Source organism: Citrus clementina, unplaced genomic scaffold (genome assembly GCF_000493195.1).
Source record: "Citrus clementina cultivar Clemenules unplaced genomic scaffold, Citrus_clementina_v1.0 scaffold_1, whole genome shotgun sequence".
NCBI lineage: Eukaryota > Viridiplantae > Streptophyta > Magnoliopsida > Sapindales > Rutaceae > Citrus > Citrus x clementina.
In genome coordinates, this window is record NW_006263303.1 from 25,017,076 (window position 1) to 25,030,990 (window position 13,915).

A 13,915-nucleotide genomic window follows, 5' to 3' on the forward strand; every position below is an offset into this window, starting at 1 on the left:
ATGCATCGACTCGATCTGAAATATGCCTGAAGTGCAGTAGCATTGACATCACTCATTTCAACAATTGAGGGGCCAAAAAAAAAAATATATATATATATATACATACATACATATTAAGCAAGTTTACAAATATCTATTTTTGTGAGTCTTTCAAGATAGGGGTAGTGAAAATTGACAGCTTGCCGTTTCATGGCTTCCAAATAATGTTTTCAATACAAGCAATCGTTCTTATTTTCTTTTTTAATCCAATTTCTAAGAGGATCTATTTGCATACATATTTCTACCAAAGCACATAAAGAACAATCAAGCTCTCATCAGCGAGATGGCTTTAACTACTAGTCAAAATGGAATAGAGTTTATAATTACATGGAATTCCATGACTTGTGAGTTGTGATAGCTCAACCCCAAGTAGAAAAATATAAAGAACAATGTATTAGTTCACTTCCATTGTTCTTCTATTACAGCGTATACACTATAAACCTATTTGGCTGGATGCCTTACTGCATCTTCACCAAAAACCACAGTATGAATAAGCTGACCTTTTTCGGCATCATCAGAGTGCTAGGCATCAGAATCACCCAATTAACTAAATCTTTGATCAATCAATGGTCTCTATGAGATCCTTGTCATCTCAAGACTACATAACAATCCAGGAAACTAACTGTTGCTCTACTTCTTCCCAGTTATGAACTTTGGTTACAAGGGGATGTTGATGGACTGAATCCGTCTTGCACCAAGGATATGAATTCTCATAATCAAAAAGAAGAACCTTGATTCCAACTTCAGCACACTCAATTGCATATCTTGGGTTATCATCAATCAGAACTTTAGCTCCTAATGACCTGCCAAAAACAATTCATAAGACTAAATAGGCCGGCAACATAATCGTGTAGGGACTAAACAGATGAGGCTCATTGCCCTAAAAAAGCTCAAATAACCAAGAAGCTGGCATAGTTTTCTTTTCCTTTTGTATCTTTTTTTATAAAACAAAAAATGCCTAGCAGAGCTTTCATTGTCACAGTGAAACAAGATAATTCAAAATATTTTCACTTCAATACCATTTCAAAGCAATGACTTTAGAAAACATTCACTGATATAACACTTGAAAATCTTAGTGCATATAATGAAATTTAAAGGTGGTCCATGGTATACCTGCATATTTCTGACTTTGGTCTGGACTTTCCAGCTAGGGCAAAGTGGTTGCCAAAGTGGATCTCCTGAAATAGTCCCGGATAATGCTTCTCAATCCATTCAATGGTATGGTCCTTGATAACATGTTGCCGAGACCTATCCACACATTTCAGGACATCCAATTAATGTATGGCTTAAATCATGAGAATCATAAAAAATAAGTACTCTAATCATACATACGTCACAACAGATAGGTTACAATATCTTGATAACTTATGGAGCGCCTTCTGAGCACCAGGAAGTGGGTGGATGCCAGTCTTGAAATATGGTGTCTTAAAGAACTCATGGACGCGGAGATCAGCTGTGATAACAAATAGATAATTTCAAACATCATCTGAAACATTACGGAAAGAGAATTTCATGATAAACAAAATTTCTCCTGCAAGGAACATGGTGCAGTTGGTGCTCTGCTAGAAGGAAAACAATGAAACAATATGCTGAAATCATTTAAGTTTCCGAAAGTATTTCGCAACATGGTACATATTGAAATTAAAATCTCAAAAAAGATAAAAAAAAAAACTGGAAAAGTTATGTACTCACAGAACTCAAACCAAAAGAACAGACAAATAACCTATCATCTTGTCTTTTTTCCGGCCTCAACAGAGAAAACATCTATTCAAAAAACGCAGAGCAGATGAATCCACTTACAGTCAGCATATTAAAGTACAATACATAAAGAATCCAGCTAAAACAGCTAAGTAAAGCTAACACAATTTCAAAAGTGCATCCTTCATCCATAAAAAGCCAGGAAAAAGGAAAATTGCATTCAATGAACATACGAAAGAGTTGAAGCAATTCAATGAAGTTATAAACTACGAATTTCATCATTAGAACTTGTGAGTAATAAAAAAATACAAATTTCATCATTAAAGCTTGTCAATAATAATAAAAATTTACCTTCGTCACGTGAACAGTTCCATATCTGCAACAGAAACCAACAACGCATCAGAATACATATAAAAAGAGATGTTCAGTACTCTAACAACATACTACTCTTGATCGGGATGCGTGCGGAAATATTAAGTAAATTATTACAATTACACGTGGATAATAGGAATTCTAAGGTAATTGCACGAATACTTAGGGAACAGAAAGAAACAATGGCATTAAAGAAATGCAGTGTGCACCAGGCAAAATCTGCATAAAAAATCTGACCATATCTTGAAAATAACTATTGCTTGAGTTTCTAATAATCTTTTTGCTTGATTTGAAGTGCTGTGCTAATTGCCCAAGTCTACAAGAAGACATGAACCAGGAAATTGCAAATTTCCAGTAAATTTCAAATGTGATCATGCCATAAACGGGAAAAAAGGGCCAGGAAACAAAGAATAATTCATCCATGTTCAATAGAAACTATCTAATTTCCTGAGCTAATTAATGTACTAATTGCTTTCTGCCATTTTCTGATGACAGAAAATCCTTGGAAGGGTATCTGATAATACCTTGAAGAACTCATATACATGGTACTCAGAAACTGAATGATTCAGGGAGTAACGATCTGCAATAAATCTATTCAGAGCTGACACAAAGTTTCCAAGAACTGCAAATCAACAAACAGAAAAACGAAAACACGCACATCAGAATATAAAACCTAAAATTTTTTCTTTTCTATAAAAAATAATAATCATAAAACAATACACAAAAAAGTCATTACACACTGAAAAAGTCATTACACAACGAAAATGGTCAAAATTTACCCATTAAACAAGCTAAAATGGACACCGGAAAAGTCATAGTACCCACAATTGGAATGCACCACCAAATACACATCACCTAAAATTGAAAACACTAGCAAAAATTTGGTACCAGGGTTCTTTATATCGGCGATCCTAATAACTCTATACGAGGATATTAAAATATATTCCTAGAAACGCACAAAGATTTTTGTCCATACCCTCGTCGACATCAACAGCAACAACAATTTTTCCATGCAAATGGCTATCAAAAAACCCAAGTGGGTTCCCTCTTTCGCTGGAACCACGACCATTCACCAATCTAGCGTCCGTACAACCCTCGGCCGCTGCAATCTCCAAATGAGGCACCCTTTGGGGAGGAGCAAAAGCACCAACCTTTTGATCAGCACCAGCATTTACTCTGTTAGTAGAATCAAAACAGCCTCTCAAGATCAAGCTGCCATTATTCACTTTGCCTTTAAATCTCAAAAACCCATTACTGCTGCTATTAATAATATTAATATCACTACTGTTATTAGTCACATTACTGTGAAATCCCTTGCAAATGGGATCGCTGCGAATTGCGCAAGACATGAGATTCTGATTTTGATTTCGATTTCGATTTTGGTAATATATTTGTCCCAAAATTGAACGCAATTGGTTTCGTTTCTTTAACATAACGAACGAACAGATGCTTCACATTACACCCCTCCAGAATCTTATGCGAAAAAGAAAACTGAATGCTTTTGGAATAAATTTAAAAATTAAAGCACAACAACACAGGAATGAAACCCTAAAGCGAATCAAGAATAATAATAAATAATAAAAACACAAAATGAATTGGGAAATTTAACTAAAAAAATAAAAAAAATAAAAAATAAATACGTGGTGGGGAGAGAGCTAATAATTATTGAGTGGATGTAAAGTAAAAAGAAAGAGAAGTATTTGATGTGTTTGCAATTTTGCATTTGAATGAATACGAGAGACGCACAAATAAAAGTGGGAACTCGGAAGGTATTCTGTGAAGGGGAAGTAACTGCAAGTCTTTTTTTTCTTCTTACATATTTAAGACTCCATGAATCATCGGTTTTGGCGATAATTTTGCCATTTTTATCGACTTTATTCTCTTTCTCTCTCTTTTTATTATTTTTTTGAGAATTTCCTTGAATATAATCGTTTTTCAATCTGTATCAAATAGGTCCCTCATAGCTAATATATTTCGAAAACGACCTCACTACCCTTACGATATTAAATTTTCAGTCACGACAAAGTAAAAACATAATTTTAATAAAATTTAAAAAACCATCCAATAATTAAATCATAAGATATTATTTGAGTTATTACATAGATAGAAAATTAATTTATTTTCAAATATTTAAATAAATTTAGTTTATTATTTATCTCGATATCTGGTCTACTTTGATCTGAATGGAGTTGGCATTGGAGGTCGACAAAAAGGAAAACAATCATAAAACTGGAGGACCTATCTGAAATAAAGTGAAGCAATTATACCTTACTTGATAAAGTATAAAATATTAGGGACTTAATCTGTAAATTACAACCGATGATAACGATCGGTTGCCACGTAAAGGGACAGGTACCGGCCATTACTGGAACGCGGCGTACGTTCAATCGTGCAGACGGTACCTGCGGCGACTTGATTGCCTCATTTTCCAATACGGTTGGGGTTTTTTTTTTTTTTTGAATTGTATGAATATCCTTTTCATATTTATTAATGAAATATTTGTAAAAGCATTTTAAATTGAAAATTACAGAGACTAAATCGTGTATTTTTATTTTCAATTCCATGTAGATGCCAATAATATACTCGTTCTAGTTCTAGGCAGCGCCTATGCCTACGTTGCAAACTTGAGATGAGAATCCCTCACACTCTACGAAAAGTCGATTCATGACATGACTTTTAAGAATTTTTTAATCAATTTTTTAGGGTGAAAAATGCTTTCTTATTTGACGACATCATCAAGCCAATCGAAAAAATCAAAATTTAATAGAGCTAGCAGCCTAGCACATGGATTGGGTGGGTATTCCAGGATTTGGATCAAGTAATACTGTTGATTAGCTTGTAATTGCCACATCCAAATCCATAACAAAATATTAAAAATTAACGCCACATTCGTGAAACTTTGACAAAATGCGAAGCATTTATACTATTGAAGGGAAAAAAAAAAAAAAAGGAAAATAGACAATAATCAATATCTTTTATTTGAAATCTCAAGAGTAATACAATGAACTCTTATTGCAAAGAATACAATATTTACAATGTAAAATAAAAAATGAAATGAGACCCTCGAAAAAATTTGTTATGAATCCAATCGATATCTGAAGATGTGCCACTCAGAGACCCCCACAAATGATTAACATGAAAGCTATTATGAGAGCCGCAATCAGGGAGTTTGGCCTTCTTCCAGCTGATGAATTACGAGGGCGCTCATGTTTTCCCAGATCAATCATGATCTCGTACCGGCACGAACCTTGAGAAGGATCAATGGTGGTGATAACTGATCGGTTATTAAATGAACATGTACCTTTCCTTTGATCCATGGTCTGATAATACATGTTGAAAGTATAAGAAGCATTTTTCTTAGGGTCAAGATTGCCACAAGATGATCCAAATCCAAGGCTCGTGCAATCAGCATAAGTGCAAGCATATGTCATGCTTTCTTGCACACTGGGGTCCGAAGGACTTGCCTGAGGTGACATTACACACCATTGTCTTGCCAAATATTTAACACCTTTCGCCGGTACTAGACCTTTTCCGCCGCCTATTTTCAATTGGTATTTGATGCTACCGTCAAAGTTAAAAACACCCCAATGCCTCTCAAAGTTTCCAGGCAGAGTGCTCTTGTTATCCTCATCAATGAGTGAAAAAAGATAAACATCTGGTGGTGTGCGGCGTTTTGGGGTGCCTTTTCCCGCAAGTATGCGGTCAAGCAAGCCTTGGTTGAATCTTCGGGCATACTCGATGTTAGCATTTGAGTTACCATCAGTTGGCCAGCCAACTTCTCCAATAATGACCGGCATTGATCCGAAGCCATTCTTTTCAAGAGCTGAAATCAGGGTGTCAAAGTTGGCATCATAGACATTGGTGTAAGTAATGGAACCATCAACAACAGGAGCAGCAGTGCTGTTGAAGAAAGCAAAATCAATGGGGAAATTTGGGTCGGCATAGAGGCTAAGGAAGGGGTAGATGTTAATGGTGAGAGGGCCACCATTGTCCCTAAGGAACTTGATGATGGAGATCATGAGGTCATGAATATCCGCACGAAAATTTCCAGCGGAGGGCAGGCCACTGTCACTCTGGTAGACATCTGCATTTAGAGGAACTGTGACTTTAACCTTTTGGCCTAAACCGGCTTTTATCAGGGCTGCTTGAATATTCTGGAGAGCTGGCAATGTTGTATGGAGAAACATATCCTTGTAGGTCTTGAGAAAAGGTTCATTGCCCACAGCTACATACCTATAACAAGAAATAAATGCAGATTTAATGAGTCTGAGATTGCCTTTCCTACTAATTGGGTTGCCCCAGATGAAGGAAATGTATGGCATGATTAAAAAAAAAAAAAAAAAGCAATTGGTTTTTGATTAATGAATATGTGAATTTGTGATGATGTTTGTAAGGACATTTTCTCGTACAAGTTTCTTTTATTTTCAATATTTTCAATCCACTTGGGAAAAGAATTCCTAAAGTTGAACGCATTTCTAAAGCAAAAGGTGGATGCTAAATGTTAGAAACAGTATCTTTCTAGCTTGAAGATACATTGCAATTCAAGCCTATTGAATCTTGATAGCTTGTAGTTCAATGCTCTGTCTAGTAAAAACAAGTTCATGCAGAATTTTGAAAAAGAGTTTTGAGGATTTGTCACCAAAAGAAACATTAAAAGCTACAAGTGACTTGATTTTATCAATAATAGTAATAAACATGAGAGGACTAACCTTATATCCGCTCCATTTTGGGATATATATTTAGAGACGTTTTGTTGCACCCAGTCCACTGCAGCTTGGACATTACTAGCCAATGGTGCCAATAGGTCATTTGGTATGCCAACCATAACTTGAATACCGGACTTACCCAGGGCCTTTAAAGCTTCAGGATCAGCTTCAAAGAGCTTCACTTTATTAAATCCATTGTCCTTCATCAGCTTCACAACAATGTTCGCTTGCAGAGGGTGAGTTGATTGTAAGCCCCAGTTGCAAGCCAGGCCTGCAACTCCCTTTGTTAAACCTTCAGAGACTAAAAACAGCATGAAGAAATATAAGAAGCAGTGTTTCCCCATGCTCTGTTCTGTTTTGTTTTGTTGAGCTTGTCTCAGGTCTTTGAGTTTTAGTTTCGGTGTCAGCTGAATTGTGTATTTGTAGCAGCTTGGACACCGAAAAGGGTCAGATGTGCTTTATTGAAAGTAAAAGAAAAGGAAAGTTGCATGAGTAAGATTCTACAAGGAACAAGATTCCTTAAGTAAACCCCGTTTCATCAACAATCATGTTATTAGAATATATTAGTTTGAGAAAATGAGTGAGAATCATGCATCAAGAAAGGAATGAAGTGAACTTGTTGGATTTCATTTCTTGCTGCCGATGCCTAGCTAATATTGAAGGAATGCACCTTTAACAAAAGTTGACTGGAAAGTCCCTTTCTCATCTCAACAAAGCTTGTAGCTTTTTCCAGAACCAATTGATGATTTGAATTTGATATTCTACTTTGGCGGGTTAGGGGCCCGGCGTTCTAGCAAGATTAGGCCTACATATCTGGGCTACAATTGATAATGGCCTTGAGGGCCACAAGAACGGTGGCAAATTTTCTGCCCAAGATTCACGTATTCAAGAGTAATGACTAATGACTAACGAGTTTATTATTAGGAGTTGGACTATTGGCACCCCTCAGATCTCCTCATAAAACCCCTTTTTTTAGTTATTTTCATTTTATTTCTGAAAATGCCCTTTTCTTTAGATACACTTTTCTAAATTCTCAATTTTCATTTGATTTGTTTTATTGCTAAAACTCAAAGTATTATTGTGCTATTTTTTTAATTATTTTTAATTTTATTATTACTCTACATACAAATTAAAAATTTATATGGGTGATAAGTTTTTAATGTTAATCATTGGCTGAAATAACACATATTTTAAATTATAATTTCAAAGTAATTTTAAGTATAAAGATATTTAATCAATAAGAAATCAAAAGAGAACAATAAATTATTCTAAATTTGTACAATTTATTTTAGTTAAATAGGAAGTAACATATAGATTTTTTTTTTTTTTGGAAAAATGATTGATTATGAATTAAGTAATTTGCTGGCAAAAATCTAAATGTATTTAATTTTTAATTGTCTTAATTATAATTTTATTTAAAGTGGGGTTTTGTAAGAATAATGTAGGGGTGCCAATAGCTCCACTCTATTACTAGAACAAGACATGCAGCGGCGTGCCCATGGGTAGAGTTGGTAATACTCGTTAGTCATTAGTGTGAACATATTAAAATTTAAATTCGACACTTTAATAGAATAATTTAATTATCAATTAATCAGGTCATCCAATATGATACAGTCCAATAGCCTGCCTCATACCTATTTAACATGATTTACAAGAAATATTAGACACCCATTTGATACAAATTGCACTTCTTTATATCTAAATAATAATATTATTGATATTATAACATACATGTGTACCAAAATATAATAATTTACACCATCAAAGTTTTAAATCTATCTAAAATTTTACAAAATAGAATATTATATAAACTTTCATCCTTCTAAAAAACAAAGAATTATTTCTAATATTTAAGTTTTGATGACAAAATTCTGTAAATTAATTTAGAATTGAAAATATAAATATATTTTAATGTAAATGTATTTAATAGTGTGTCGTTAAATTTAAAAAGATCACTATTATTATCAATTATATTGAGATAATAAAATAAAAATATTTATTTTAATTATCAGTTATTATATATGCATAATGAAAATATATTATATATACATGTTTATAATATATGTAAATAAATTTTATTCAAGATTACGTCTATTTCTATCATTTGCATTCTTAATCTACTAAACATATATGACTGTTTTCAAAACTCGCAGTACTTTTAAAAATAAAATTTTACTAAACTTTTATTTTTTCACAGTTAATTATTTTTACAAAACAACTAACAATTATTATTTTAAAAGGTATAATATTATCAAATCAGCTCTTAAGCTTATATAAAACTTAAAACGGCTGATTGTTAGGGATGGCAATGGGCACCGCTCGCAGCGGGTTTACCATTACCAAATCCAAACTGACATAAATTTTAAATTACCAAACCCACCCGCGACTCGCAACAAGTTTTAAATTTTTTAAGAAAACCCACCCGCTGTGGGTTTTGACAATTACCAAACTATCAATGGTATCCAGCAGATTTTTTGCGGGTTTGTACATTTAAAATCACAAATATTTAATACATAAATTTACAATAATAACCTCAAATTCCATATAACATACTCAATTTTAAAATCAACCAATGTAAATAAAAAATTTTAATTTCAACATCAATCCAACACAAATTCTCAAATTTAAGTATAAAATACACAAATCCTTTAAAAAACATAAATTAATATATAAAAATAAAAATTATATTTCATATTTTCATTCAACACAAGCTCCAAGAGAAGATATTAATTTCATTTACCATCATTAGCACCCATCCAACATGATGCCTACAATAATGATTAAGATTAATATTTTCCAAAGAATAATACTTTTCAAATATTAATTCTAATAAAAAAATTATAATAATGAAATAATTCAAGCATTAAGTTAAAAAAAATAGACCATATAAAAATACTTAGGTTATTTGGCACTTTGCATAATTGCATTATTTTCTTTATATATTTTTTAGATTTAAATATTTTTAATTAAAATTAAATTAAAAATATTTTTAAAAAAAAAACATTGCGAGTCTAGTCGGTATCTATGCGGATATCCGCTGGATATTAGGCTAATAACAAACCCATCCTCATCCAAGAGCGGGTTTCAATTTGTAATACCAAATCCGACCGTAACCCACAAAATCATCCACAGCGGACGGGTTTTGACAGACGAATTTGGGTGAATTTGCGGACGGAATTGCCATTCCCTACTGATTGTCAGGTCTTAAAGAAAAATAAATAAATAAATAATAGGGAACTTGCCTTAACAAGGCTCTCTATATGGGTCTTTGTAATATGGGCTTCTTATAAAAAAGGATTGTTACCAGTAGAGTTTCTAACAGCTCTCTTAAATAATTATAATACCACATTTTGAAATTTCTTTCTTAAATACCCCAAGTTTTAATTTATAAAATATAAACTCATAAAAAAATTAACCATTTTGGCATAAAATTTCACCCTGAAAAAGAAATATCTCTTTTAATTTTTATTATGAAATACATACAAATTCTAAAATCTTTAATTTTTTTTCACTTCTTAATGTTATTTATATCTCACAACTCAAACTCCTATAATTTTCTTTAAAAAAATATTTTTATAATTATAAACTATGAAATAGGGTGGTGTAAAAGGTTGTTAAAAGAATATTTTTATTTAAGTATTTAATTAAACTTTCACTTAAAATAAAAAATAAGTTAATTTATCTTTATTAATTTAGCTAATTTATATTCAAAAAAAGGTTTTATGAGGAATTTTGAATGACTGTAGAAAGGCCTGCTCTGTATCACTCAGTATTAATAATTTACAATCTATTTTCGCTCAATACATTTTTTTTTAAATAATTCTAGATGGCAAAATCCCATACGAAAAATTCAAAACTTTTAACTCTCAGAACATTTTTCCTGTGAAAATATGATACGCAATATACAATTTGTTGATGTGGTTAAAACAGTAAAAACAGAAGGCTGTTAACTTGGTTACACTTTCTAAAAAATGACTCGCTTGAGGGAACAGTAGTGTCTTCACTTTCAAATCAACCATGCTTATAGTCAGAAACATACAATGAACCAATTACAAGTTCAACGCCTTGGGGTAACTTAGACTCAAGCATCTGGGTGCAATTTCTAATTTCTTTCCTTGTCATATAATTAGAAGGTTCAACAATCATTTTCCCAAGAATAGCTGCATTTTCAAATATGTAAAATGCAAGTTGAAGATCAATTTCACGCCCACGGAACATATGTAACTCCACCAGCTTGAGGTGTTGATGAGAGCATCTCGGAACCTGCTGAGTTTTCTTCCCTATTCTACGGCCGCTACTTTGTAACTGCAGCAATTAAAAAATGCAATAATTTTAGCTGCATCATTCTAGTCAGGAAAAGAGATAACCCAACGCATAGAACTCCAAATTTTGCCTATTCTTAATTAGAACAGGGAAAATATTGTCTGCTTCGCAGGGAATCAATTATCAAGAGAGAGACTACAACATCAACGTAACTCTGCTTGCACACCTGTCTAACTTCATTGAATTCTTAAACAATGATATTTAAAGAAAAGAAGCATGTTATTCTGCTAAGAACAATTTACATCATAATCAGCTACATATGAAAGATTGTCTACTCAAACGACCATTAAGGAACAAAATGTTGAGCATTCATTTTGGATCAACATCACATGTAAAAATCTCCGCTAGATTCCAACAGTTCACTCTTGATATGTACGGCAATTTATTGTATGTATAGCAATTTATTACTTTGACACAATGTTAAGACTCCCTCTTAAAATATCCACAGTGTGTTTGTACTGCACCTCTATTATGGTATTCAATTTTGTGGAATAATGCTGCAGTTGAAAGAAGTGAAGATCATTATCAATTTAAAAGGTGGAGGAAACTCATTTGAACGGTTATAACCTTTTGACGTATGTGACTAGTAAAATGTTAATTGCAATGTAACTATAAAAAATACTTAGATAGTTTCACCATATCAAAATTTCAACCGCAGAACTGACAGTCACTAAGGCTACTCATACTGATGCCTTTAAAGCCTTTCAAATGCTTAATAAAGAAGAAGAAAACAGAGAACATGTTCGTTTAAGCAGAAGTACAAGAAGCCAGAACTACTACAAGTCTATAATAACTATTTCACATATCTCAAACCTCTCACTTAATAAGTAAATAGACATAAACATGTACCTCCAATGTAAGCTTTTGCAGAGAGGGACATGACTTCATTATGCAAGCCAAGCCAACTAGGCATTCATGATTCGGTATGGTAACCCTTAGATTTAAGTGGATTAGTTTGGGTAATTCACAATTTGAGAAATGCTTGTATACCTGAAAATAGGGGGGAAAAATTAGACAATACATATAAAGATTATATTAAAACAAGCATACACCATTAAATACTAACCTCATTGCAACTGTCCAACTCAAGCATCGTCAATTGAGGGAAATAGCATACCAACGGTGCAACTAAAAACATGTCTTCAACTGTGTGATCGGCACGTACGGATAATTCAACAAGTTGGGGAACATTCTCAATGTGTAACTCGATTTTTGGGCCATAATATTTGAAAGAAAAAAGATTTGGGGTAGAAATTTCAATGTCTTTCATGAAACTGCAATACTGAATGTCTAGGGAATTCAATCGGACTGATGATCCAACAACCTTTAAACTTACTAGATCTATGGAGTCTTTTACACATAATTCATCAAGAAGAGGACAGTTGTGTATAAAAAACTCAAGAATCTCTCCAGTGACGTTCACAGCAGAAAGGCAAATGGATCGTAAAGACTTAATACTAGACAAACCACGGACACCTTTTAGACTGTTATAAATCTCTTGTGGAAACGTGTAATGGTGACCAGAATTATACTGGAAATCCAGCTCAAAATTTTGAACTGTTTTTGCCAGTGCTTTGTAAATCCAGTTAGTAATAACACCTTCCAGTGAAGAAGACAAATAAAAACTTACTCTAAACTGACTCACATTTGAACCTCGATGCAATACTAAGACTTTATTCACCCATCTAACGAACTTATACTCGCGGAAGTATCTTTTTGTTCGAGGTAAAATTTCTCTTATTCCATCAAAGTCAAGAGCAGTGGTAAAAGTCCACAAATATCTCCATCTACTCGAAAGAACACAAGTCCTTGCAGCCTCCATTAAAGTTAATTTCGAGATAATATTGATAAGAATATCATCAGGAAGTTGACTCACCCAATCCTTGGTAGTTTCATTCTGCCACGAGAACAAATAAATGAAAATCAGTCGATACAAATATCAATCAATCAATCAATCTCATGAATAAAAAGCATAATCAGCGAAAGAAAATATCAATAACCCATATTAAATTTACAAGAGGATTTAATGTAGATATTGGGAAAAAAAAAAAATCCCTAGTGTCACCTCACCTCACGCAATAGATCATCTGAAGAGCTCAGCCGCGCTTTCTTACTCATCTGTGAAATTGGGTGTGCTATTTTGGCGACTCTTCTCTGGGTTTTAGTTTTAAATTGGCTAACGAACGGAGCAGCATTTTGCTGAATTTATTCATAAAACCCGTTTTTTACATTTACAGTTTTACCTCTGGTTGAAATTACATAAAAGACCCTTAAAAATAGAAGCTCCGTACGAGAGCTTATTGAATTGGAGGTATGGTTTGGTAGCAATTATAATTTTTAAGCCGCAGTACCTCAATATTAAACCTAAGTATTGTTACATCGAGACTCGTTTTGATAAATTGATGATAACTTTATTTTGTTAATATAAATGCAAAGTAACGCTTGGCAAATCACAATCACAAAAAAAAATACTCCCGTTGCTTTGCCTCTTGCACCAATTTTCGAAGAGAAGTAATGATAAGTAATATGGTAACGTGCATTCAGACTGTTGTCTGTGGCTTGAAGCTCAAGTGGCTTTTTGAAAACCTTCAATATGACCACATAAATTATTTTTTAAATAACAAAATAAGATGAGGTTTAAGTATTTCAATGTCAATTGAATTTGCCAATAAATGACCGTAGTGACATTATAATAACAACTCAAAAGCCTCAAGAGTCAGAGAAAGAGAATTGGACTACCACTAACTTGAAATCAGAAGAGATTAGAATCTGAAACA

The 13,915-nt window shown here is 33.1% G+C and overlaps 3 protein-coding genes across 4 annotated transcripts; all 3 read right to left on the bottom strand.

Moving 5' to 3' along the window:
- Nucleotides 1-164: 164 nt before the first annotated feature.
- LOC18055592 lies at nt 165-3,986 on the bottom strand. 2 transcript variants are annotated; one of them, XM_006452859.2, is made up of 6 exons: nt 3,086-3,986; nt 2,634-2,731; nt 2,089-2,113; nt 1,372-1,492; nt 1,153-1,287; nt 165-842 (listed from the first exon to the last, which is right to left on the bottom strand). In XM_006452859.2, exons 1-6 carry the CDS (start codon nt 3,540-3,542, stop codon nt 638-640), a joined length of 1,041 nt encoding a protein of 346 aa, XP_006452922.1. In that variant the 5' UTR covers nt 3,543-3,986; the 3' UTR covers nt 165-637. The 2 variants fall into 2 exon arrangements, with proteins under 2 accessions (XP_006452922.1, XP_024034208.1); XM_024178440.1 differs by having other exon boundaries at nt 3,068-3,986.
- A 1,225-nt stretch (nt 3,987-5,211) lies between these two features.
- On the bottom strand, nt 5,212-7,189 carry LOC18055593 (glucan endo-1,3-beta-glucosidase 5). Its single transcript, XM_006452860.2, has 2 exons — nt 6,819-7,189; nt 5,212-6,342 (listed from the first exon to the last, which is right to left on the bottom strand). Exons 1-2 carry the CDS (start codon nt 7,157-7,159, stop codon nt 5,220-5,222), a joined length of 1,464 nt encoding a protein of 487 aa, XP_006452923.1. The 5' UTR covers nt 7,160-7,189; the 3' UTR covers nt 5,212-5,219.
- Nucleotides 7,190-10,713: 3,524 nt separating this feature from the next.
- LOC18055594 (F-box/FBD/LRR-repeat protein At5g22700) lies at nt 10,714-13,450 on the bottom strand. Its single transcript, XM_006452861.2, has 4 exons — nt 13,209-13,450; nt 12,205-13,035; nt 11,988-12,128; nt 10,714-11,120 (listed from the first exon to the last, which is right to left on the bottom strand). Exons 1-4 carry the CDS (start codon nt 13,254-13,256, stop codon nt 10,827-10,829), a joined length of 1,314 nt encoding a protein of 437 aa, XP_006452924.1. The 5' UTR covers nt 13,257-13,450; the 3' UTR covers nt 10,714-10,826.
- Between the last annotated feature and the right edge of the window lie 465 nt (nt 13,451-13,915).